The sequence below is a fragment of the Diabrotica virgifera genome, chromosome 9 (genome assembly GCF_917563875.1).
Source record: "Diabrotica virgifera virgifera chromosome 9, PGI_DIABVI_V3a".
Classification (NCBI taxonomy): Eukaryota; Metazoa; Arthropoda; class Insecta; order Coleoptera; family Chrysomelidae; genus Diabrotica; species Diabrotica virgifera.
In genome coordinates, this window is record NC_065451.1 from 21,315,581 (window position 1) to 21,343,567 (window position 27,987).

General features: G+C 32.6%; 1 protein-coding gene across 1 annotated transcript; it reads right to left on the reverse strand.

Moving 5' to 3' along the window:
* Positions 1-2,614: 2,614 nt before the first annotated feature.
* Positions 2,615-27,983, reverse strand: LOC126891701 (zinc finger protein 420-like). Its single transcript, XM_050660964.1, has 2 exons — positions 27,080-27,983; positions 2,615-12,454 (listed from the first exon to the last, which is right to left on the reverse strand). Exons 1-2 carry the CDS (start codon positions 27,297-27,299, stop codon positions 11,400-11,402), a joined length of 1,275 nt encoding a protein of 424 aa, XP_050516921.1. The 5' UTR covers positions 27,300-27,983; the 3' UTR covers positions 2,615-11,399.
* Between the last annotated feature and the right edge of the window lie 4 nt (positions 27,984-27,987).

The window sequence follows — 27,987 nt, forward strand, 5'->3', positions numbered from 1 at the left end:
ACATGGATATATAAGTAATACTAAAATATAAAGTATGTACTAACTCGACTATTGACTTACTAATTGTGGTATTTTCTTTCTATTGACTTCCTCTTTCAGTATGGGTATCCACATCCTACTGCATTCCACCGAGGAATTTGCGACACAGTTGGTTTCGTTTAGCATAATTAGAGCCGCTTCTTTGATTTTTCTCTTTTTACTATCTGTTTCTTTCAGGACTATACTTGAATCTCTCCACTGAACTCTATGTTCATTATCCCATGCGTGTTGACATATTTGAGATCTATCAAATTCTCTATTTTTAATATAAGATTGATGTTCACTTATTCTAACGTTTATTGGTCTTGATGTTTCACCTATATAAAACTGTTCGCATTCACAAGGTATTTTATAAATTCAATTCTTTGTCCTATCTTGTTCATTGTTAGGTTTAGTTTTAGATAGAATAGATCTCAATGTATTGGTTGTTTTGAATGTTGTTGAAATGTTGAATTTATTTCCTATTGTTTTAAGTTTCTCGGATAGTCCTTTTATGTATGGTATTGATATTTTCCTCGTATTATTTCTTGTGAATGTTGTAGGATCCCGTTCTATGTTGTTCTGTTCCATTCGATCCAATCTTGACAATTCCTTATTTATAAACAATAAAGGATAATCATTTTTTAATAAAACAGATGTTAAGAATTGTTTTTCTTCTAAAAATGAATTTTCGTTAGAACAAGTAATTTTGATTATGATTCCCTTTTTAACGTTGATGTTGTGATTTGATTTGTAATTGAGATATCTGTTGGTTTTCTATACACTTGAGTCTCATATCCATTATCCTTCTTTAAGACTAAAACATCGAGGAAAGGCAGGGTGTTATTATATTCCTTTTCCATTGTAAATTTTATTGTCTCTTCTTGATCGTTTATAATATTCAGGAGTGTATCCAACAATTCTGATCTATGAGGCCATATTGAAAACACATCATCTACATATCTCCACCATACAGTGGGTTTTAAATTTTGTTTAGAAATGATATTAGTTTCGAAATCCTCCATAAATATATTAGCCAATAATGGAGATAAAGAGGAGCCCATTGCTAGACCAAAATTTTGTTTATAAAATTCATTATTTAGTTGAAAATAGGTATTATTAGTACATAATGTCAATAACTCCATTATAGCTGATACATTTAGTTTTGTCCTAGTTGTCAATGTATCATCATTCTCTAATTTCGTTTTAATTATGTTTAAAGTTTTATCTAATGGCACATTTGTAAATAAACTGTTTATGTCAAAACTTACTAAAATATTATTTGGATTAAACTCAATAGTTGATAATTTGTTTAAAAAATGTTTTGTATTTTTTATAAATGTGTCATCATTATTAGCAAATGGTTTTATAATGTTTAATAAAAATTTTGATAGTTCACTACAAGGAGAACTGATGGTACTACAAATGGGTCTAAGTGGTATGTTCGCTTTATGAATTTTCGGCACTCCATAAAAATGTGGTGACTTACTGTAATGAGGTGTCATTAATTTTCTTTGATAGTATGTTAGATCATTTTTAAATTTGAATAAAGTTCTATAGATTTTGTTTTCCAGTGTTTTCGTTGGATACTTCGTTAATTTGGTATAAATAGTTAAAATTGTAAAAATGCCACAAGAAAATAGCTTCAGAACAACATTCTTATCTACCACTTTCAAAAAAGAAGAATATCTTCAAAAATTATATACATAATAATATACGTACAATCATAAAATCTATAAAAAAAAAATAAAAAAATAACTTGCTTGGGGCTTTAACCCACTTCACGTCTACCGCGCCGTACGAAAGTTGACGGCATTTCAAACTGCACCACATTCGCGTATACGTCATGTGGGAATATACACAAACTAAACGTTTACACCATAAATTTATATGAATTTAATAAAATTATTAGTTTGATTTTTGTCGAAATAAAATACAACAAAATATAGAGTAAGAAAACGATATATGAGATGAAGATTTGTAGAAAGTTTGTTTGTAATCAGATTATGTAAATTAAAGCATTGCCTACTAATAGGTAACTACATTATTTTGTTTACATTTTCCAAATAGATAGGTATTGAAACTATTATGTATTTCCAACTGAAATATTTAGAATTACGTACCTGCGGCTTTTCAAAACTATTTAAAAAGTCACTATAATTATAAATTTGATTTTATTTCTGTCCACACATCAATAAAAACTAATATACAATATTTTTGTTTACCGATAACCTCCATATTGAACAATTATTATTGACAGATCATTTCAAAATTTCAACACCCAATCAGAGCCCGTATAACGACTAATACCATACTGTCGGTGTGCGCATGCGCGCGGATCAATCAAATTTTACCCTCAATCAATTCGCCGCCAAAGAAGAATATCTTCTTTGAAAAACATTAAAAATGTAAATTTCCCAAAAAGTATTCGGCATTTCTGAATCAAAATGGCATCAATAAATGTCATAAAATGGCTAACTTGAGCCGAAAACTTATGAGTGTAGATTAGAACTTTGAAACTGTGTAAAACAGGGAAAACGAAATATTTAGGATTTAGCAGGTTTTGATTCTGATGGGCTCAAATAAAACAAAACTATTCCAGAAATATTGTATTTTCTATAAATGGTATATGTATAATATATGGTATAATAATGGTATATGTATATAAATTCATAGTCTTAAATATTTCACAAATTCAAAGGGAATCAATAGTTTAGAACACAAAAATAAGTAATAGCAAAGTCCACAGTCTGAATAGGGCTTTTCATCGATTGTCATTTGTTTCGAGCTTCTGTCATAGGTTGTATAATCTGTGTATAATATTAGTATCGAATTATATGACATATGACAGAATCTCGAAACAAATGACTGAATGAAAAGCCCTATAACGCTAGGTTTACCTACTCTAAAACTGGTAATTTTGATTATTGTGCCTAGCATTTTTTAATTTGTAACGATATGATACCTCGACAACCGATGAGCTGCCTTACCAGAGACGACCGGAGGAGTGTCAGCGTTGGCACATAGCACCACTGGGGGAAACCGAAGGAGAGGGCATCGAGAGCATATTTAAGGCGAGCTAGGAGAATGAGAAAATCAGTCGGTGGTTAGCGTATTGAACTAACCATCGGCTCAACAGCTGCTGCTAGCGTGTTGAGCTAGCATTAGCTGGCTTGGCAAAAGATGCACCGTTTGTGAGGTGGGACTATGCCTAGGCGGACGCCACAGTAGTGACGTGGGTCTTGCCATGATCGTTATCGCAGTACGCGGTAGTAGCGAGGAATGATCTCCGGATCGGAATATAGGGCTATGTTGATTTAACGTAGCGAGATTGTTAATGTATATAAATATACTGTTTATCGTATTATTTTAATGTTGCTATTATGATCGGATAACTGTAATAAAGTTTAATATTGTTTTTCCTTTGCAGAAGACGGAATTATATTTTATTTTATTTGTTTTAAACTGTATATAATTACCTTAAATAAATTTACTTTATTTTTAACTTGTGTTTTACTGAGTCTGTCGTCTTGCAAGGACTACCCGTTACAAATTATTTATTCCTTATCAACCCGAATCCATAAATAACAAGATACATTAGATCAAGATCACTCAGATCAAGATACATTATGTTGTAGTCATTACATTGGCTATATACAGTGAGCACGTAAAGGTTGGAATAAATTCATTTTCTCGAGAATGGACGATTTTGGAAAAAAATCCCGAAACAGGTCAATTTTTATTTTTAAATTACGACTTTTTGGCATATATGTCATACTAGTGACGTCACCCATCTGAGCGTGATGACGTCATCGATGATTTTTTTAAATAGGAATAGGGGTCGTGTGATAGTTCATTTGAAAGGTAATTTAATTCTCTATTCAGTAATATAAACATTTACATAACTATGTACACAGGGTGTCTAAAAAATTTTTTTAAATTAATTTTATTGACATGAAAAGAAGAATGCATGTAATTTTTATTTAGTCCAAAATACATTTTAAGGTTCTTAGAACACAGAAAAAAAATGTTTATTTGAAAAATAATCATTGCTTTTCCCTTAAATCAAATGTTCAAATGTAAAAAAATTAAATGTTCAAAAAGAGGAAGGCGAGTGGGCGGCTAAAATGCTAAAACGATATTTATTTGTTAAATAAACTTTATTTCCTGTTTTCTGATAGCAGTAAAATGTATTTTGAGTTAAATAAATTACACACATTCTTCTTTTTATGTCAATAAATTTAATTTAAATAATTTTTTTTGGACACGCTGTATAAATAATTATAGTAATGTTTATATTACTGAATAGAGAATTAAATTACCTTTCAAATAAGCTATCACACGAGCCCTATTCTCATTTAAAAAAATTATAGATGACGTCATCACGCCCAGATGGGTGACGTCACTAGTATGACACATATGTCAAAAAGTCGCAATTTAAAAATAAAAATTGACCTGTTTCGGGATTTTTTTCCAAAATCGTCCATTCTCGAGAAAATGAATTTATTCCAACCTTTACGTGCTCACTGTATATAGGGTTTCCCAAAAGTTGCGGGATGGTCGAATATTTCACGAAATGAACATCGGATCGAAAACCCGAAAAACAAGTGTTTCATACTTGTTAGGTTGAGACTTTTAAATTCGTACATGTACGAATTTACAATAGAAAGCTGCAAGTGTATGAAATTAAACCGGAAGAAGGATACGTGATCGTCCAGATGGAGAGGATCTGGTCTGCTGCTATGTTTCTCCAAACATAACAGTGTTATGTTTCTCCAAACAGACCAGTGGGTGAGTACGAGAGGAAGATGGACGAAATCATGCAGGAAGTGGGGAACACAGGAGGAGAATGCGTAGTGCTGGGAGACTTTAATGCAAAAGTAGCGGAGTGGGGATCTCCTATCACCGACTTTGGGTACTGTGGATCTGGTAGTACGTTCGTTAGGAGGGGTACGGGTACGTACATCCACGTGACTATGGCGACACAAGTGATAGCGGCGAAAGCAAAAAGGCTGGAAGGTTTTGCCAGACTACACCGGAATGACTGGAAAGTATACGAGGAGCTAATCAAATGGAGAGTGAGCATGATGCAGGGTAATAAATCAGGCGACGGTCGAAAAACTTGGTGAGAGTACAAATTGAAGAGTCTCAGATGCAGAATCCACCAAAAATGGTAAATAGTTATTTAAATCTGAGACTATTCGTGTTGAAAGTTCTTTCTGGTACATCTTTAATCTGCGACTTTTTCAATTAATAAGACCGCAGACGACGAATATAGAAAACGAAAAGGAAACGATCACATTCCGTTTTCATTCGTCTAAGAAAAAAGGACAGAAGAGGAACTTGCAGTACTCAAATCCGAGTAAAGATAGAAAAATAATAAATGATGGTTTTGCTTGTTTTCGATTCAGAGGGTTGCACACCCGCTGGACAGGCTGTTTCTACCATTGCAGGCGTCATCAGCAGCGTTCGTTAGCGTGCACTCCTCTGAATCGAAAAACAGCCAGACCATCAATTTAAAAGGAATCTGAAAGATAATTCAAAATCCCCATTATGACGCGATACAGCGACATCTCTTAACAAATTGAAGAGTCTCAGATGCAGAATCCACCAAAAATGGTAAATAGTTATTTAAATCTGAGACTATTCGTGTTGAAAGTTCTTTCTGGTACATCCTTAATTTGCGACTTTTTCAATTAATAAGACCGCAGACGACGAATATAGAAAACGAAAAGGAAACGATCACATTCCGTTTTCATTCGTCTAGGAAAAAAAGTTCCTCTTCTGTCCTTTTTTCCTAGACGAATGAAAACGGAATGTGATCGTTTCCTTTTTGTTTTCTATATTCGTCGTCTGCGGTCTTATTAATTGAAAAAGTCGCAGATTAAGGATGTACCAGAAAGAACTTTCAACACCAATAGTCTCAGATTTAAATAACTATTTACCATTTTTGGTGGATTCTGCATCTGAGACTCTTCAATTTGTTAAGAGATGTCGCTGTATCGCGTCCTAATGGGGATTTTGAATTATCTTTCAGATTAGGTACCTTTAAATTGATGGTCCGGCTGTTTTTCAATTCAGAGGAGTGCACGCTAACGAACGCTGCTGATGACGCCTGAAATGGTAGAAACAGCCTGTCCAGCGGGTGTGCAACCCTCTGAATCGAAAACAAGCAAAACCATCATTTATTATTGGTGAGAGTAATTAAAGAAGCGATAGAGGGAAGCAGGATGGTTCGCCGAGATGTAAACAGGATGCCCTACTGGTGGAATGCGGATATCGAGGCACAAAGAAATGAATGTATAGTCATGAGAAGAAGGTTAACGAGAGCAAGGGACAGGAGCAGGAGTTGATGCTGATGTCATCGAGGAGATTGAGGAGTACCGCGTACGGAAGAAGAAACTCTACAGCAAAATTCGTACAGAAAAAAGAAGGCACTGGAGAGAACTGTGTGAAAAACTGGATGAGGACATCTGATGTCAGGGATAAAGGATCGCCATGAAGAAGTTCCGTGCATACCCCTCATATGAAATGGCTATAGATAAGAAACTCGAGGTAACACGAGATTCCAGACCCCAAAAAAAAGTTGAAACTTGTAAAGGTGGATAGTGATTCTCCGTTTGGATTTCGGATGGAGTGGGCACAAGGGAGGCATCATTTTCTTTTCACGCGCTAACCCAAAGATGCTTGGATGTTAACCGAGATCTTTATGTACGCTTTATAGACTACAACAAAGCATACGATAAGGTAAAATATGACCGACTTATAGAAGTATTTAAAAACAAGAATCTGGATGTGAGGGATGTAACATTGATATCAAATGTATACTACAGAAAACGATCGAATGTGAAAATTGGAAAAGAAGTGTGAGAAGAAATAGAGATAACGAGAGGGGTCGAGCAAGTTTGCATACTGTCGCCGTTATTGTTTAATGATTAACCTGAAGAAATAATATAAGAAACGTTGGTAAACGAGAGAGTCGGCATAAGATTGAATGGTAGTTTAATTAATAACATTAGATATGGCGACGAAATAGTCATAATAGCTGAGAACTTGGAAGATTTAGAAAGAATAATTAACAAAATGTTAAGATATAGTGGAGAATACGGACTCTCTCTTAAAATCAAAAAAACCAAATTTATGAAATTTAGCAAAAACAACAATACAAACGAAATATTAACGGTAGGCGGCCAGAACATTGAGAAAGTAAAAAATATATTTAATTGGGAACGATAATCAAAGAAAATAACGATTACACTGCAGAATTAAGAGTGCGAATTGAAAAATCAGGTGCCAACTTTGTGATATTGAAAAAGATTTTATTAAACCGAAATGCAATAAATCGACTTAAGTGGGAGTAGAGGGGGGTATGGTTTGAAATCAACATATTAAGCACATTTTTGTGAATTTTTTTCGAAGTTATGGTAGAATTATTTTATTAAATTAAATACATATTAAATACAATTCAAAGAATATTTAAAAAAAGTTCAATTAAAAATATTGAAAAATATGCCATTGGTGACAAATTTTGACGGGCCGCTAAAACAATGGATTTTACGGTGGACATCAGAACTCATCACTGGATCATACGAACAAAAAATTAAAAAAGATTTAATTAGCTTATGAGTTTCACAAGGTAACAACGTCGAGTTTTTTATTTTTAATGATTTTTGAATTTTTGGTATCACTCAGAAGTCAAAAATACGAAATTTTTGGTAAAACTTTTGTGAAAATCAACAGCTTTATTACTGTTGAACAAAAAAATAAGCACAAAACAAAAACTATCTCGACGGTGTTACCTCACGAAATGTCTAAAGAAAATCTATGCAAAATTGCAGGTAGATCGGTCAAGTAGTTTTTTCAGTTACAATGTCCACCGCATTTGAAAAAGCAGTTTTGACAATTGCATCTTCATCTTCTTATTTGTCTGCCAAATCGTAAAGTGATGCACATTGGAATATGTTTTTTGAATCGCGGAGTAATCTACAAAAGAGAAGGCGAACAGTTGTTTAACGTTTCTCACTACGCCCAAGCGTGCCAGCGCAAAGCCGCGGCAAAGCTAGTCGAAGGTAGGAATATTCAACACGCTGCATCTCTGTTAAATTTATTCCGATCAATCTGAAATTTTCAGAGAGTATTCTTGAAAGTATGCACTTTTATTTGAAATAATAATAAAAATTAAATATTTCAAACCATACCCCTCCCTTAACGCGTTTGAAATGTGGATATTTAGAAGAGTTATAAAAATTTCATGAGTAGATATAGTCACGAATATAGAAGTGTTAAGGAGAATAGGCAGAGAGAGGAAAATGAAAAACACGATAAAAGAACAAACTACAAAAAACTCGAAGAAGTACCACAAAGGTTTTTGAAGTTATTCTTCTTTTGGCGCAGTTGAGAGTAAAATTTCATAAATCTGCGCGCATGCGCACACAGACAGTATGGCGTTTAGTTGCTAATCTTTCAAGACAGGTATTATGTATGTATATTATGTATCAGCGCAAATAAGTCATTAACAGAATATATTAGTGTTTTTAGTAAATATATTATTTATTATAATTTTTGGATTTGTCTTTCTCTGTAGTAAGATAATAAAATATTATATACCTAGGTATAACATTTTTATATGTCTATTTGTCAGCGTGTTGTGTAATTATATCCGAAACTTACGTGTCAATTCACGTGGTTCGCTGGCGTAGTTGGTAGAGCGGTGGGTCAGAGAACGGAAGGTCGCGGGTTCCAATCCTGGACGATTCATATTTTTTTTTAATTTTTGGTTGTTTTAACAAAAATGTTTTGAAAGTGGTAGATAAGAAAGTTAGTTTAATATTTAAATGAAATACAAATAACCTGTTAAGTATATTTACTTCGTTGAAATTATATAATAGAAGAATAACTTCTTACGTGCGTACGAAGTACACACACATTCTTTTTTTTTAAAGATCAATAAAATTGAACGCGTTTCGGTTTAACAACCCACATAACAATTTCATGTTCTTAGTAGATTCATAGAACATACTTTTCAGAAAAAGTATATACTACATTACAGTACTTAAACGTTCTATGTATATACTTAGAATGTACTACCGCACTTCTTTTCAGTATATATCAAGAACATACTTTTTAGAAGATTCTAAGGAGGTGCTATAAACCTTCTATTTATATACTTAGAATGTACTATCGCACATATTTTTAGTATATGGGAAGAATATTCCAAGGAAGTGCTATATACCTTCTAGTTATATACTTAGAATGTACTATCGCACATATTTTTAGTATATGGGAAGAATATTCCAAGGAAGTGCTATATACCTTCTATATATATACTTAGAATGTACTATCGCACATATTTTTAGTATATGGGAAGAATATTCCAAGGATGTGCTGTATTTCTCAGAAGTATGTTTTCAACATCACCCAATCTCATCCTATAGGTTCTACCAAAGAATACTACCCACTGGGTGTGTTAGTATTCTTTGGTTCTACTAATATATTATATTTACATATTCCAATTGCATATGAGAATGTAGTTATTACATTCTACAATATTACGTAAAAAGTAAGTATAAAATATATAAACTTTAGTTAGTTATATAGGTACCTATGTATAATAAGTATTATATGGGTAAGTAGTCTATATATAAAATATAAGTAATATATTTAGTTATATGTGCACATCAAAATAAAAATGCTGCTTATATAATTATATAATGGCCAAATATATATAATATGTATGTAAATTACTAAAATTTATAGGTATCTATATACATTATACATACTTTTACTTACTAGGTATTTAGGAAATATTGAAGTACCAATATGAATTTATTATTTTCAAACTGCTTTTTATGTTCTTAAAAATGTTTTAGTCCTTGTAGCTAGAAATACTTGGTCCTACCTAACAGCGTAGACATAAATGCATAACTGTACACTGTACTGGAAACTATTTTCATATTTTGCTCTTTTGTTACCTACCCCCTTCCCTTGTGCAGGTATAAAATGCAATGCAAGGGTCAGAATGACAATGAATGGCCGTTTCCGGATTCCCGAAAATTATAGGTAAAAATACTTATGGTATAAACTCAAATCAAAATGGTATATTCATTTCAACTGAAAACGAAACGAGAATTTCTCATTTTTCTTCAATAGAATTAAGTTTTAAACTTTTTACCATACAATTAAAACGGTTTAAAAAAATGAATTAGATAGTTCACTAGTACCTACCAAAATACATAAATTTGATTAATTATTCTTAACGCGAAGTTGATAATCTATAGGCTAACATTATTCTTCTTCCTATAGGTACATACAGTATATTCTTTTTAAGATATTTTAAAAGTATATACAAGTATGTGTTAAGCATATACTTTTGCATATACTAAGAATATTCGATTAAGGTATATTCTAAGAATAAACTTTTACGAACATTCCGAGATACTACGTACCCGAATGTGCTCAGTATATTCGGTGCAAGAATATTCTTTGAGGCACATGCAAAGAACATGAAATTTAGAATGTTTTTTATGGTACATGCTATGCTTGTACTACGCATATACTAAAAAGGATATACTTCGACGAATGTTGGTAGGATATGCTTAGAACATGATGCGAACATCATTGTTATGTGGGAAGAACCATCATCCGCATATAAGTGCAGTAACACAAACATAAAGAACTGATCAGGGGAAGGAGGAAGAATCAACTAGTTTAAAAGACAAACATTACTGCACAAACATTCTATTGGTTTTGCTGTTAAGCGATTTTTACATTGCATTGTAAACAAAAAAGTAATTGTGTAAGTTAAAGTAATGTTAAAATAGTAATGTTTGTCTTTTAAACTAGTTGATTCTTCCTCCTTCCTGTTCTGGTCAGTTTTTGATGTTTGTGCTCCTGTACCGATATGCTGATGATGGCTCTTTTGAGCCGAAACGAGTCCAATTTTATTGATCTTTTTAATAAAAAAAAAACTGTGTGGTACTTCTTCGAGTTTTTTGTACTTTGTTACCTCGAGACCACATTTGTGAAATATGGATACTTCTCTTCACACAACAAAAGAAATGAAATTGCAATATCTCGGACATGTGATGAGAGGCGAAAGATACATCTTGAGACTCATAATTATTCAAAGAAAAATGGAGGGTGGGAGAAGCGTAGGAAGGAGGCGCGTTTCCTGGTTGAAGAACCTAAGAGGATTGTTTGGTTCCAGCTCAAGGCAACTGTTTAGAGCCGCTCCCTCGAAGGTCAGAATAACCAAGATGATTGTCAACCTTCGTCACGGAGATGGCACTTAAAGAAGAAGACGGTTTGTCTCCAGTGTACACTATCAAATGTTTTTTTTTAAATTACCTGCTTGACTATACTGCTTAAAACAAATTTCACACTTATGAGGTTTTTCTAGTGTGCACTTTCAAATGTTCTTTTAATGTGCCTGCTTGACTAAATTGCTTAAAACAAATTTCACACTTGTGAGGTTTTTCTCCAGTGTGCACTCTCAAATGATTTTTTAAAGAACTTAAAACACTAAATTGCTTAAAACAAATTTCACACTTGTGAGGTTTTTCTCCAGTGTGTACTCTCAAATGTGTTTTTAAATGATGTGCTTGAATAAATTGCTTAAAACAAATTTCACACTCGTGAGGTTTTTCTCCAGTGTGCACTATCAAATGTTGTTTTAAATTACCTGCTAGACTAAACTGCTTAAAACAAATTTCACACTTGTGAGGTTTTTCTCGAGTGTGCACTCTCAAATGTGTTTTTAAATCAATCGCTTGAATAAATCGCTTAAAACAAATTTCACACTTATGGGGTTTTTCCCCACTGTGCACTCTCAAATGGTATTTCAAAGAATTTGGTGAAATAAACTGTTTAAAACAAATTTCACACTTGTGGGGTTTTTCTCCAGTGTGCACTCTCAAATGTCTTTTTAAATGACCTGCTTGAATAAATTGCTTAAAACAAATTTCACACTTGTGAGGTTTTTCTCCAGTATGCACTCTCAAATGTTTTTTGAAAGTACTTAAATCACTAAATTGCTTAAAGCAAATTTTACACTTGTGAGGTTTTTCTCCAGTGTGCACTCTCATATGTCTTTTTAAATCACTCGCATGAATAAATTGCTTAAGACAAATTTCACACTCGTGGAGATTTTCCCGAGTGTGCACTCTCAAATGGTATTTCAAAGAATATGCTGAAGTAAACTGTTTAAAACAAATTTCACACTTGTGAGGTTTTTCTCCAGTGTGCACTCTCAAATGTATTTTCAAATCACTCTCTTGAATAAATCGCTTTAAACAAATTTTACATTTATAGGGTCTTCTTTTTATTATGTATTTAGTTGATGTTTTTCCTTCAGCATGAGCGTTTGGATAATTTGCTTCGAGAGATGAATGTTTTGTTAACACTTCCGTAACTTCCATCTTGGTGTCTTGGAGAAAACCTAAAAATCAAACTGACTGTAAAATATATAAATATTTGAGTGCAATAGAAAATGAATGTAAAAACAAAGAAATAATCAAATTATAGGTTTATAAAATTCAAGACAGCTGAAATGTGCTCAAGGATACAAATTCAGTACAGGGTGATTCATTAAGAATGTCCAATCTCATGAGTTGTAGATTCTGGAGGTCAAAGTATTAAGATTTGACCCAAATCACTTAAGACCTTGTTCCGTCAAATAGAAAGTTATTTAAAAACTGTTCCCGCTGGTAACGTGTTATTTTCAAGATTACTTTTATTAATAATTATTAATGATTAATATTATATACTGGGATTTTATTAAACACAATATCGCCGGTCCGGTATAAAAATTACGTAACTGCAAATTTTATCAATTCTTGTTTATTGCGTAATTAGCTTCTAAAATACTGTAGACAGATGATACAAAAGCGCAAGAACTGTAACTATTTGCTGAGCCACTACAGGGTAGTTGCGTCGTTATTGAAATACGCGCCATTTTAGACCTTGTTTTAGATGAATAATGACGCAACTGTAAATAGGTTTGAAAATGGGGGACTAAATTAAAATGATGAATTTCGGACCAGTAGGGATGAAAATAAAAGCCACCGCTGTAAGAATAAACGGCATACTAAATATTTAAAAATAGTTTTTTTGTAGAGAAAAATTTTCAGATCAAGAATGATGCAACTGTAGATACGGTTGAAAATGGGGGGGATTAAATTCTGATAATGAAATTTTAACCAATAGGGATGAAACTAAAAGCCATCATTGTAAGAATAAACGCTGTACCGATGCTCCGGACGGTTACTCTTTATTTAATCACTATTTTAAACATTTAAAAAGTTTTTAGATGAAGAATGAGGCAACTGTGAAAAGGGTTGAAATGGGGGGATTAAATTAAGATAATGAAATTCGCACCAAGAGGGATAAAAATAAAAGCCATCATTGTAAGAATAAACGCCATACCGCTGCTCCTGGACCTAAATGTTTAAAAATAGTTTTTTTGCTCTCCTGAGAAATTTGGCTTTTTGAAGTTAGTTAATTCTTATTCCGGAGCGGCGATATAAACTTCTGCAATTTCACAAAACAAGAGAAAAATGCAAAATAAAATATTATCAACAAATCGAAAAAACAAGAATTGCTTATTTTTAGAAATCATTATTACAATGCAAAAATACTTATAATAAAATAATATAATAATATGTACTTATATTTGAAAAATTCAATCCTATTTGTCATTGTAATAATGGAGTTATGATATTTACAGTATATTATTGTGTGACCAAGTCCGAAAAATCCGGGACATGGCCCGAATTACGAAATCGTGTCTCGGCGTCCCGGGCAAGGCTGCCGGGCCATCCGAATTTTCAACGTTTTTGGTAAAATCCTATTTTAAAATTTTGGATATGTTATTCTTCTAACGCTCGGTTTCATAATCAGTTGACTTTAAATTTTAAGTTGGTACCTTTATCAATGCAATTCATATGGGTAAATGTCAACTTTAAAGTGAACTTTAGTTAATTTCACTTTAAGTTGATTATGAAACCAGGCGTTAGAAACTGTATTTTAATTATCGTCGTCTGAAAAGACGAATCAATCAGCTGTACCAGGCATGCCGCATGCAACGATATAATGATTGCTGATAATTGTTTTTTTTTCGGTTTTGTCAACAATTTTAAGCAAACAAACTTCTTGGTTTCGTTCGCGCTATATTCATGAACAATAAAATCAATTCGATCGAATGATTTATTTCTAAAGCATTATGTGGTTTGAACCAAAATCAAATCTGCTGCGTTGCAATATGATTTTATTTAAACATTTACTTTATGTCAGTAATCATTTTGAACCCGCAAATAATCAAGTTACCTACATAATATAATCAATAAAATGAGGATATTAGTTCTATATTTCAAAAATGGCCCGATTTCCATTGAAAAGTCCCGAATTTCAGGTATTTTATTTCAGCCCTGTCCCGAATTCGACTGAATTGGAGTTTCTTCAAGTTGGAGGTTTTAAATAAAAAAATAGATGCTTTCTTATATTATGTATGGATTTAAAATTACACATTTTTCCTCAACAGTAAATTTTGTTTTTTTGCTCTTTTTCTTGGAGGCAAAAGAGAATTTCCATCCATATTTAAAACAACGGAAAATCTAACACAAACTGATTTTATTTAATTACGGTGTGTTGTGTACACGGCTTCTTCCGTTCGGTTTCAAACGCATGTCAGTCCGCAGACAGCCCATCGCAACCCTGCAATTCTGCGACACTCACCCGATCACGCGTCCTTGAATTTCTATCTATTGGATGGCCTGACTATAGTAGCTTTTCTACATTTTTGAAGTTATACTTCTTTAGGCGCGATTGAGAGTGAAATTTTATTATTCTGGGCGCATGCGCACACAGACAGTATGTAGTTCCTTGCTAATCTTTTAAGTTATGTATGTATCAGTAAAGTCATTAAAAGAATATATTAGTGTTTTTAGTAAATGTATTATTTATTATAATTTTTGTGTCTTTGGATATGTCTTCCTCGGGATTAAGATAATAAAATATCTATGATACCATGTTTATACTTCACTTGATCTATTTGTCACCGTGATGTGTAATTATATCCGAGACGTCACGTACACAGGGCTTGATAGCTTGGTTGGTAGAGCATTGGACCAGCGATCGAGAGGTCCCGGGTTCAAATTCCGGACGATTCATATTCTTTTTTTTTATTTTTGGTATTGTTTCAATAAATTTTTTTTGAAAATGGTAGGTAAGAAAGTTAGTTTAATATTTAAATAAAATGTCAATAAACTGTTAAGTATATTTATTTCGTTGAAATTATATAATAGAAGTATAACTTCTTACGTGCGTACGAAGTACACACACATTCTTTTTTTTTATTTTAATCTGTTTCTGCATTTAGTTACTATTTGACCAGCTTTAGAAATTATGTGTTCGCATGGAACAGAAGTGGCGCATACGCATACATAATTTGAACCAGGGATACACTCTTTGCCTCTGGCACCACAAAACAAAAATATCCTTTTTTTTCTAGGTTTGGCTCATCGGAAAACATTTTGATTTCGGCGATGGCAACTGCTATTGCACTTGGCACATGCAAAGAGTTTTTTACACATGTATCAAAATCCTGCCAAATCATCACATCAATAGGTCCTTCTGGATATTATCATTTGTTTCATTTTCAGTAATTGATTTTCTATAAGATAAACTAGGTCATTCTAAATATGATTTTGACCTCTTTTTAAATTGTCTTCGTTGCTGAATGCCTTTCAAGAGCGTCATTTGAAATTTTTATTGGGGTGGGGGCAAGCATTATATATACAATACATTATATATGATGTAATGATGAAAATTGATGTATTTTTTGTAAATATCAGTCATTTTCAGGGGGGCATTTGCCCCCCTGACCCTATCAAATGACGTCCCTGATGCCTTTGTAGTAAATCTCGGATCCAAGAAAGAAGCTTTATCCAGCATAAGATTGTTTTCAGGATTTCCAAAACGGACAATAATTGAGGCAAGCAAAGAAATTATTACAGTTCTTAATGTTTGACTAAATGCTTTAACTTTAATTCGTTCTAAAGACGAAAGTAGTTTATAAGGAGTATAACTTTGGAGTGGGTTACTTGCTTTTTGATGTCATTTCAACAGTAACTGCTTCAAAAGGCTTTAAAATATGGCAAACTTCTTTTAATATGGTCCATTCTTCTTCAGTTGGCTTAGCCAATTAATAGGTTAGCTTTTTCATTGGAAATTTTATTGGAATGTATTTCGGAAGATTCGGCTCAATGAATCAGAACAGTTCTGTAAATACTGTAAACTAGATTTGTAATTTTCCGTGGTTCATATTTATTTTATTAACAAAATATCATTAAAACAAAGCATTTCATTTGTAATTATCTCTAACACATCCTTAAATTGTATTTAAGATCAAAATTATATTTATACTAAGTACTTCTAAAATATGGGAGAGAACATTAAATCGATACACCAGTTCCAAAAAGTAACAAGTCTGAATTTTAGTAATTTGGAGTTAAGTATTAAAAAGTGATTCAATAACCAATATTTACGAGTTCCAAAGGGTAACAAATCTATAATAACGTTCTGAGAAGATGTCACACATACAGCGTGTCTACCTAAGTTGGAAACATATGGGAAACTTTTTTATTATTAATTTTACGAAAAAAAGTTATTCTTCATAAAAAGTTCTGCATGCTCTAAAACCTAAGATTTAATCATTCGATATCAAATTTTATCAATATTAAGTATACGAGGTATGTCAAAAAGTATGAATTTCGTTCAAGGGTAAAGTACCTTTATTTCTCTGAATATCGAAAATTCTTATTATGGAAAGTTGTTTGGAATTAAAAACTAAGATCTACATGCTTCTAATTGAAAAAAAAATTATAAAATTTTCTCAAATTTATGAATACCCAACATCGTTTTTATTTATTACAAATATGATAACTCTTTTATTATTCAGTTTACGAAAAAAAGTAGATCAATTTTCAGTTTGCCAAGTGGATTGCATAGAAAATAATCAAAGATTATGATGCAATATAAGTGAGACTTAAAGCGGCCCTATCTATAAACTGAGCTGGGCTAAGCTGAAGCTTAAGATTTGTTGGTGCCACCAGGCATTAGTTTCAAAGTTTAACAGTTCCGAGTTGTTACCCTGTTTTCTCATAACTAATGAAGCTAAAGCCTGGCAGCACGACATAGATATCTACCAAATAGTTGTAGATTTTTGACAAACCTATGATAACATACATACAGATAATATATATATGTAATTATGCAACAATTTGGTATACTAACCAAATTGGTAAAGTTACCATGACTCACACAGAAGGGCAAGTATGAGTTCAAAATGAATTGACAGATCCCTTTCAGAGAACATCTTCTCAAATGCCTCAAAAAATATGGGCCTGAAAGTAAACGAGGAGAAAACTAAGATGATGGCATCAACACCCAACAATAGAGCCAGAAACATCGGTCACCAATTCTCTGTTGATAACTCTACCTTTGAAGTCACCAATTCTCTGTTGATAACTCTACCTTTGAAAATTCACATACTTAGGCTCCCTGATCACCAAGGAGTATGTCATGACGGAAGAAATCAAGCGAAGGATAATCCTAGCGAACAAATGCTATTTTGGACTGAGTAGATATATGAGAAGCAGAAACTTAAGCCAAAAAACAAAAATACCCATATACAAAACCCTTATACAACCAGTGTTGACATATGGATCGGAGACATGGACCATCTCCAAGGCAGATGAAAACCTTCTGCTTATATTTGAACGAAGGATCCTGAGAGGCATATTCGGTGGCATCTGTGAAAATTGTATTTGGAGGAGGAGGTACAACTACGAGGTATACCACAGATATAAACATATATTTGGTGGTAAAGACGTAGTATCTCTTATAAGAATAGGAAGACTAAGATGGGCAGGACATCTAGCAAGATCACAGCATAACAACCCTCCTAGAAGAATCCTTATGTCACAACCTGTGGGAAGTAGAAATAGGGGTAGGCCAAAACTTAGATGGAAGGATGGTGTAGATGAGGATGGGAGAAAAATAGGCGCAGCAAACTGGCAACGGTTGGCAATGGATAGGACTGACTGGCGTAATAGACTTAAGGCTCTTTCATAGGGCTGTAGCACCACTGATGATGATGATGATAACATACATACAGATAAAATATATTATGTAATTATGCAACAATTTGGTATACCAATGAAATTGGTAAAGTTAGTTCAAGCCACCATCCATGACTCACACAGAAGCGCAAGTACAAGTTCAAAATGAATTGACAGATCTCTTTCGGAGAACTAAAGGGCTAAAACAGGGAGATGGGCTGGCATTGACTCTGTTTATTATATGTATGGAATATGTCATATAAATGGAATATGTCAAAAATGTCCATAAAGCCAAAAAATTTATTGTTTAGGGCCGGTTTTTCAATGCTGGGTTAACCTATTTATTTTTTGGTCACCGAAATATTCATGTTTAATCAGTTTTTCAGTACTAGGTTAGAGCTTAAACTCGTTTAAGGTAACCAAGATTTTAACCGATCCTCGTTAGATGGTTTAACTCCGAATTTTGCGGTTACGCTTGGGCATAGGTGCAGTGAATGCATCATGTTTATTTTTTTGAGTAGGTACCTGTCTGACAGAAGAGATTAGTTATGTTATGTTATTTTGTTTCATCGCGGGAAGTATTCTAATAAATCCTTATTATTATAAGGAAATTATTATTATCGAAAATATAAATTATTATCGTTACTATATAGGAAGGAATTATAAGGAAATATATTTAAATATAACAGTAACAGGTACATATGTTTACACTTACTGTAACAGGATTTAATGCATGATTCCTAGTAATATTTTAAAAAGGGTATTTTATATTTGTCTACACAGCAAAATAATTATTTACCAAACAGTTTGACTCCTTATTTCCTGGTCAATCTGTTCAAATAGTGATAAGACCGCGGTCTTTGACAAACAAAATCGGAAAAAAAGTCTAAGTCATCCCAGTAATTGTAATTCTCTTCTGTTATGAAACCGAGGTAGACGTTACGAACTAAACAAAGATTCCGAACTTGATATTGCATTGCATTAATCATTTTTTAAATTTGGTTATGAAATTGTTCCTTATCATTTTTTTATTTATTTTTCTGTCAAATTGATCATTATTTCTCAAATTGCGCATGCGCAAGTACAGTTACTGCTGCCAACAGAAGAAAAAAAGTATTTAGCTAACCCAGATTTTCTTAACTTGGTTTAAAACACTGAACAACGGTATGAGGGTTAAAATAGTGGTTAAAATTTAAACTAGGTTAGCTAACCAAAATTTTAACCGCTCACTGAAAAACCGGGCCTTAATCAGTCTAAGCAGATTGCAACGTACGCAGATGACGTAAACTTAATGGGAAGAACAGCAAGAGATGTCATAGAATTATATGTGGAGCTTGAAGAAAATATGAAAGAAATAGGGCTGGTCGTCAATGTAGATAAAACTAAAGCCCTAATACAAGCAAGGAACCAACGAAACTTGCAGAATTTAACAATAGATGAAGCTAATACTGCTGTGCTTAGCGAAAACGCCGTATCTGCAAAAATCTGAAAAAATGAAATTTTTACTTCTTTCTAACCCAAATGTGCATATCTATCTTATTTGCTTACTAAAAATGACATAAGTTAAGCCAAAACACATTAAACACCGCATCTTATGCTGTATCCTGTGTAAATGTATACGAATTCTTAAATTAAAATCGATTTTACTCGAATGTGATGTATCTGCAGATACGGCGTTTTGGCTAAGCACAGCAGAATATAGAAGTAGTACAACAGCTCACATACTTGGGTGTACAGATAAATGAGAATGGCAGCGAGGAGGAAGAAATACTGAAACAGATAATGCTTGCTAACAAGGAATACTTCTCTCTGTCGCAGGTGTTCGGATCCAAAGACATGCATAGATAAGTAAAGTTTAAAATATATAAAACAATAATAACAGCCGATCAGGGTTGGCAGGTTTAAACCAACATGCTTAAACCAAGGTTTAAACCAACTGGTTTTTTTCTTAAAAAATTAGAAATCTGGGTTTCTTATTAGTTTAAATCTGGGTTTTTTATTTTTTTACTGAGCCTCCAAACTGGTGTTTTTATTTGAAGTTTTTACTACAGCTGATTAAGATAAATAATTTCTATGTCATTTTGAATATTATAACGTTTGATGATGTTTTTTTGTTATATTAATTTTTTGTGTGTGTAAATAAAAATAAAAGTTGTCAGTAGTAATTGCACAAGAGCTCTGAAATTATTGAATTTTTCCCGAGTGACACTTTGACAGTTTTAATTTCACGAGCCGAAGGCGAATGAAATTATGTCAAAGTTGAAATTATTATCAACACGCATAACAAATACAAGTAAAACGTTAGTTGATTATGTACTTACAAATGAGGATCAAATCACATCCAACGTTCATGATTCTCCTAAAATTAGTGATCACTCAGTAATATCAGTAAATCTTAATAATACGAAATCCACATCTAATATGATTATTAAACAATATAGAAATTTAAATGAAAAAAATTATTTGAAAATAAAAACTAACTTAATTTCATATAACTGGAATTTGGATTCTACTGATGTGGATGTTATCTACCAACAAATACATGAAAATTGTAAAATTGAAATTGATAATAATGCACCTATTCAGACTTGTAAACATAATCCTAAATTACCATGGTTTGATAATGAGGTTTATAAAAAAATTAAAATTCGTGATGATGCATATAAGAATTTCAAATCATGTGGTCATGAAACACAAAAACAAGTTATGTGGAATAATTTCAAAAAACATAGAAATGATGTAGTTAGTACTTTAAAGTCCAAAAAATCTGCATACTATTATAATCAAATAGATAATTATAGATCAAATCCTAAAAAAATTGGTCAATACAAATACAAAAGATACACCTAAATGTGTTCAATTTCGATGTAACATCACTGGTGAAATAGCCGTTAAAAGAGACAGTATGGACATATCTATGAGTTTTAATGAATATTTTGTTGAGAGTATTTCTAGTATTGTAAGTCATACAGATTTTTTTAATGATTGGATAAATGTAAATTGTAATCTTTATTTGCCATTTGACAATTTTGTACAATTAACTTTGAAAGAGTTAGGTTCATTTATGAATGTGTTGGATAATAAATATTCTAACTATGAAATTTTAAATGGTAGAACGGTAAAGGAAATTTATGAGACAATTGGTCACATCATACTAAACTTAATTAATACGTCACTGGATGCTGGTAAGGTGCCAAATCAGCTTAAAACTAGTACAATTATTCCTATCCAAAAGATCAGTAATACAAATAAGGCTGAGGAATTTAGACCTATTAATACATTACCGACAATTGAGAAACTCCTGGAGATAGTTGTTTATGAGCAATTAATGGAACATGTAAAAAGGAATTCAATTTTAATAGAGATACAATCTGGGTTTAGAAAGAACCATTCTTGTGAAACTGCATTACAACTAACAATCTGCAAGCTAAAGAATGATATAAAAGATGGTAAATATACTATTGGAATTTTTTTGGATCTGAAAAGAGCTTTTGAAACCATTGATAGGAACATTTTATTAGCTAAAATTGAACAATATGGAGTTTCCGGTAAGGTTTTAGGTTGGTTTGAAGATTATCTAAGCAATCGCAGGCAAAAAGTATGTTTTAATAATACGGTATCGACTGAGAAAGACATTTTGGTAGGGGTACCTCAAGGTAGGGGTACCTCAAGGTAGGGGTACCTCAAGGTAGTGTCCTTGGACCACTCCTCTTCATACTGTATATAAATGATATAGATTTGTTTTTGGATTGGGAATTTATCAATCTTTTTGCTGATGATACTTTGATAGCATGTAGTGATGTTAAGTTAGAGAATGCTGTAGAGAAGATGAACAGAACACTTGATCGAGTTAATAAATACCTCAACATGAATAAATTGACTAAATATTGATAAAACCAAAGCTGTTATTTTTACTACTAAATATAAGTATAGTTTAATAAATTTAAATCTGATTAATTTACACATTAACAATGAAGAGATCAAAATTATAAGAACGGCAAAATATTTAGGTTTTCAGCTTGATAACGTGCTGTCATTTGATGGACATTTTGAGTATATAAGTAAAAAAATTTCAAAAAAATTGTACTTTTTCACCAGAATAGCTCAAAATCTGTCGACTGAGACTAAATAACTGTATATAATACAATAATACAGCCACACTTTGATTGCTGTGCATCGATTGTATATTTGTTCAGTCTTAATAAAATTAGTCAGTTACAAAAACTTCAAAATAGAGGGATGTGCATCATATTAAGAACTAGTAGAATAACGCCAATATTGACTATGTTAAATCACTTGAATGGTTGTCAGTTCGTCAACGTTTGCATTACCTAACCATGGTTTTTGTGTATAAAATATTGAACTCGTTGGCTCCATCTTACTTTCAAAAATATGTTTCTTTTCAGAGAGATGTACATGATTATAATACAAGGGGTACAAATAATCTACATATTGTTGAGTTTAAAAATAGCTTTATGATGAATTCTTTAATTTGCAAAGGGTTTAAAGAATATAATGAACTACCTCTCGATTTAAGAACTTGTAGAAACATTAATACATTCAAGTACAGTTTAAAAAAATATATTATAGAGAATAGGATATGTTGAATATATTTGTGTTGCCTTATATGTATACTTATTGTGCTTACATTAATCGCATTGGTATTTTATTCAAATGTTTGTGGCTTTCGATATTGACATTTTAATTAGTTTGAGTTTTTTACTTTTTAAATTTTAAATTATCAAATGTATGTGGCTTTAGGTATTGACATTTTAAATTAGTTTTAGCTTTTTACTTTTTTAAATTATGTTTCCCCGACGGGAAACAACTAGAGCAAGTGGAATATTTTAAATACCTAGGAGTAATAATCGAATCAAATGGTAAACAAGACATGGAAATAAACGAGAGAATGGGACGAACAGGAAGCTTATTTAACACTATAAAAACAACATTTTTTGGGAAAAAAGAGATACCGGAAAAAGTAAAAACGGCAGTCGTTAAATCGGTAGTTAGACCAACAATCATGTATAGCAGCGAGACATGGACATTGACGGGGAGACAAAAATCCAGAGTCAATGCTATGGAAATGAGGTTCCTGAGGAAAATAGCAAACAGAAAGAGGACAGACAAAATACGAAACGAAACAATTAGACAAAACCTAAAACTAGAACCAATCAATGAAAAAATAGTAGAAGGACAACTTAGATGGTTCGGGCACGTGTGTAAAATGTCGAACGAGAGGCTAACAAAACGAGTGTTCGAAACGAGAGTGCAGGGGAAAAACAAAAGAGGGAGACCAAGAATTATGTGGGTAGAGGAAATCAGGAAAGAAGTTGAGAAGAAGGGATTGACATTGGAAAGTGCAAGAAACCTAACGCAAGATCGGAAAGCATGGAGACTACAATGCCAAACTCAACTCCACCAGCCTTACACCTAAAGGTAGAAAGGCTTAGGACTAAGTAAGTAAGTAAATTATGTTATGGACTATATCAATACTTGTATTGTTTTGACTATATGTACTTTAGCATGTTTATATTAGGTTATCATATTTCAAATAAAGTATTATTATTATATATAGTGTCACGAGAGCAAAAATTCTATATTAATTTCAGAGCTAGAGTGCAATTTGTTGCGATTATTTCATGAATAAAACTGTTCAAAACCAAAATTTTATTGTAATTTATTTATGTAAGTACAAATTAGTACCATTAAACACACAGTTTATTGTCATTAATGTCACTGAATGTATTTTTTCGTAGCAACGAAGGGTATCTGACGTAATATACTTAACGACGGGATATTATCAAAAATTATCACCTTAATTTGCATTTCTGTAGCTTTCTATTGGTCAGAATCTCCTATGAATGAAATAATCTTAATCATTTTTTTCATTGTTTGTTAGTTAATTTTATAAAATAATTTATTCATTTTTAAAGTTTTTAGACTTATTATACTTTGATCAAAAAGACCTGGTTTAAACCAAATAAACCTGGTTTAAATAAAAAAACCTGGTTTTTTGGTTTTTTCGAAAAAAACTTGGTTTTTGCCAACCCTGCAGCCAATAATAACATATGGTGTAGAAATGTGCATCATGACTGAACAGACAATAAACCTTATTAATACTTTTGAAAGAAACATATTAAGGGCCGGTTTTTCAGTGCTGGGTTAACCTGTTTATTTTTTGGTCACCGAAATATTCATGTTTAATCAGTTTTTCAGTACTAGGTTAGAGCTTAAACACGTTTAAGTTAACCAAGATTTTAACCGATCCTCGTTAGATGGTTAACTCCGAATTTTGCGGTTACGCTTGCGCATGGGTGCAGTGAATGCATCATGTTTTTTGAGTACCTGCCTGACAGGAAGTGGGAAGTATTCTTCCTCCTTATTATTATAAGGAAATTATTATTATCTAAATTATAAATTATTATCGTTATTATATAGCAGGGGTGGCCAAGCACTTTGATAATCCGAGCCATTTTTGAAAATTTGAAATTTTTCGCGAGCCACAATTAAACAATTATTTAAATTTAGAAAGTGTAAAAAAGGTATAAAATTTTTCTTTCATTGTTTGGATTTCATGAATTTTAAAGTGAAATAAAATGGTTCACATCGTTGTTTCAAATATGGAAATAATTCTACAAGCAGCCTTTACTATTTCAGTATATTTAGATTCTTCATCATCCTTCTATCTTTTTCTGGGACGGCCTACTGATCTTCTACCTTCTCTCAAAAAACACTGTCTTTTACTCTCTATCTTCCTCTGATCTTACCACATGACCTGCCCATATCTTAGCTTTTATAAATATGTCTTACGATGTTTTTAGTATTAAAATACCATACAGTCACCAATTCAGCTTTGCGGCGCCTTCTCCACTCTCCTGTCAAAATTCATCTCTTTGAGGGTCAACTATCATTCTGAGAACTTTCCTTTTAAAACCAGCAGCATATTTATTTTCCTCTGATGTTTCATTTCCATATCTTAACAATGATGACAGTGAGTAAGATACTCTATTTACCGCAGTTATCCTTGCCGAGACCTCTTTTTATATATGTGGTTATGATCCACCAGTGATCCACATGGGTGATCCACCCCCAGATATTTAAACTCTTTTACTACTTCGAAGTTGTAGTCATTTTTAATAGTTATGTTCTGCCTAACTCTTGGTCTTGGATTTTTGGTTACTAGCATGTATTTCGTCTTCCCTTCATTTATTCGAAGGCTCAGACTACCTGTTTCTTCCTCAAATTGTGAAAACACCTCTCTCACGTCTCTTGTAGAATAAGCAACTGCTCCTAGATCACCAGCAAAGGCCAACAATAGTTTTGATCATCGATTCTCAAATCCCTCTGTAATCTCAGATGATATTTTACTTATTACATATTCTAAGGCCACATTGAATAGAAATGGTGATAAGTGGTCTCCTTGTCAAAGTCCTGATGTTACAATTAGTCTTTTGTATTTTTTGTTGTCAGTAATAATTACTTACTTAACTTATTTAAGACATTTTGAAAGAAAAAATTAAAAGTAATTCAGATATTTATTGAGAGCCACAAATAATCCTTCAAAGAGCCACATGTGGCTCGCGAGCCACAGTTTGGCCACCCCTGTTATATAGGAAGGAATTATAAGGAAATACATATATATTTAAATATAACTGTAACAGGTACCTATGTTTACACTGTAACAGGATTTTATGCATGATTCCTAGTAAAATTTTAAAAAGATTATTTTATATTTGTCTACACAGCAAAATAATTATTTACCAAACAGTCTGACTCCTTATTTCCTGGTCAATCTGTTCAAGTAGTGATAAGACCATGATCTTTGACAAACAAAATCGGAAAAAAGTCTAAATCATCCCAGTAATTGTAATTCTCTTTTGTTATGAAACCGAGGTAGACGTTATGAACTAAACAAAGATTCCGAACTTGATATTGCATTGTATTAATCTTTTTTTTAATTTGGTTATGAAATTGTTTTTTATTTATTTTCCTGTCAAATTGATCATTATTTCTCGAATTGCACATACGCACGTACAGTTACTGCTGTCAACAGAAGAAAAAAAGTGGTTAGCAAACCGAGATTTTCTTGGTTTAAAGCACTGAAAAACGCTATGAGGGCTAAAATATTGGTTAAAATTTAAACTAGGTTAGCTAACCAAAATTTTAACCGCTCACTGAAAAACCGGGCCTAAGAAGGACATTTGGACCCATTTGCAACAATGGTATATGGAGAATAAAGTTCAACCACAAGTTATACCAATATTACAGAGAACCCTCTATAGCTTCTTATATTAGGCCTCTTGGCCTGTGACCATGCGGCCAGAAACAAAGTAAGTAGTACATACATAAACATAAGATATATCTTATCTAAATTATTTAATTGGACAGAGAACCCTCTATAGCAGCGGTTCTCAATCTGTGGTACATGTACCACTGGTGGTACATTTCATTTTTGAGGTGGTACACAAAACGCAAATACAGCCAAAATCAGCACCACTATTATAGTTAATTAGATCACCTGGTTAGATATGTATTTCAGTTAGGTGGTACCAAAAATAATAAAAAGTATTTGGTGGTACATGGCACAAAAAGATTGAGAACCGCTGCTCTATAGCAAATTATGCAAAAATACAAAGATTGTGCAGGGCAGGTCACATCATAAGAATGGACAATGACAGAACACCCAGTAGAACGCTTAGCCGAACTATGGTGGGACGTCGGCCAGTGGGAAGACCAAGGAAGAGGTGGATAGACGTGAGAACCGATGCTAAAGAGACTTTGGCGGTGGAAAACTGGAGGAGAGCAGCCAGAGACAGAGATACTTGGAGGTGGAGACTGGGAGAGGCCAGAGACCGACTTGGGCTGTAGCACCAAAGGAGAGAGAATGATTTTTGACTTGTTACACTTTGGAATTGGAGTATAGAAATATAATTATTACTAACCTGTTTCATTTTGTTGGTTTCCTTCAAATGGGTTAAGTTTATTCCCATGTTTTTCTATTTCAGATTTTAAGTCTAAATAATCATAGTTGCCAGGTGTACTCTGCCTATTGGATTCTTTCTTGATTTCACATTTAAAGCCATCCAGAAGAGCCTTATCCGGGTCATTATACTCTATTTCTACTTTACAGGATTCATCACTAATCTCTTGTTTTACCTCCATTTGATTTTATGTATTTCATTAATAATTTCACACACAAAAAGTGAAATCACTACAACAATTCCCTAAAGTCGACTTTACATTACATGATTTATCATGTGATTTGTCATATGATTTGGTCATGAGTCATGGAGTGAATTGAAATTTACATGTTTACACTAGGTCTGTTCCTTTGTTTTAAGTGTAACACTAGTTCTTGAAAAGTGTAAGAAAAGTGTAAAAGTGTTACACTTTCTTGTTTCTTTGTTTTTCTAGTGTTTACACTTTTTTTCACGATACACTCAACTTCTGTCGTAGAACGCGTACAACTCGTTTCTTTGAAATGCTGTAGGAAAAAAAGTGTAACACTTTTCTACACCTACCTCCGAGACGGTGGTGGATATTACACTCGTCCTGCGCAGTATCATCCAACCGGAGCCAGCTGTTTAGCCGTTAAATGTGTTTGTTTACAAAAAAGATATATTTCTTTTTAGTTTAATTTAAACTAGATTTATAAATTGAAAAAACTAAAGTAGCTACAAGTTTTAATTTAATTTTGCTTAACCTCCGAGTGGCACTTTCCTGTAATTTTAAAATTATCACTTTTCAGTGATTTTTTTAATATGCTTTTATGTGCTTTAATATGCTTTTAAGTTCAACAAAGCATTTCCTTTAATTACAATTAAGCCAAAACATCGCAAATCCTGGGCCC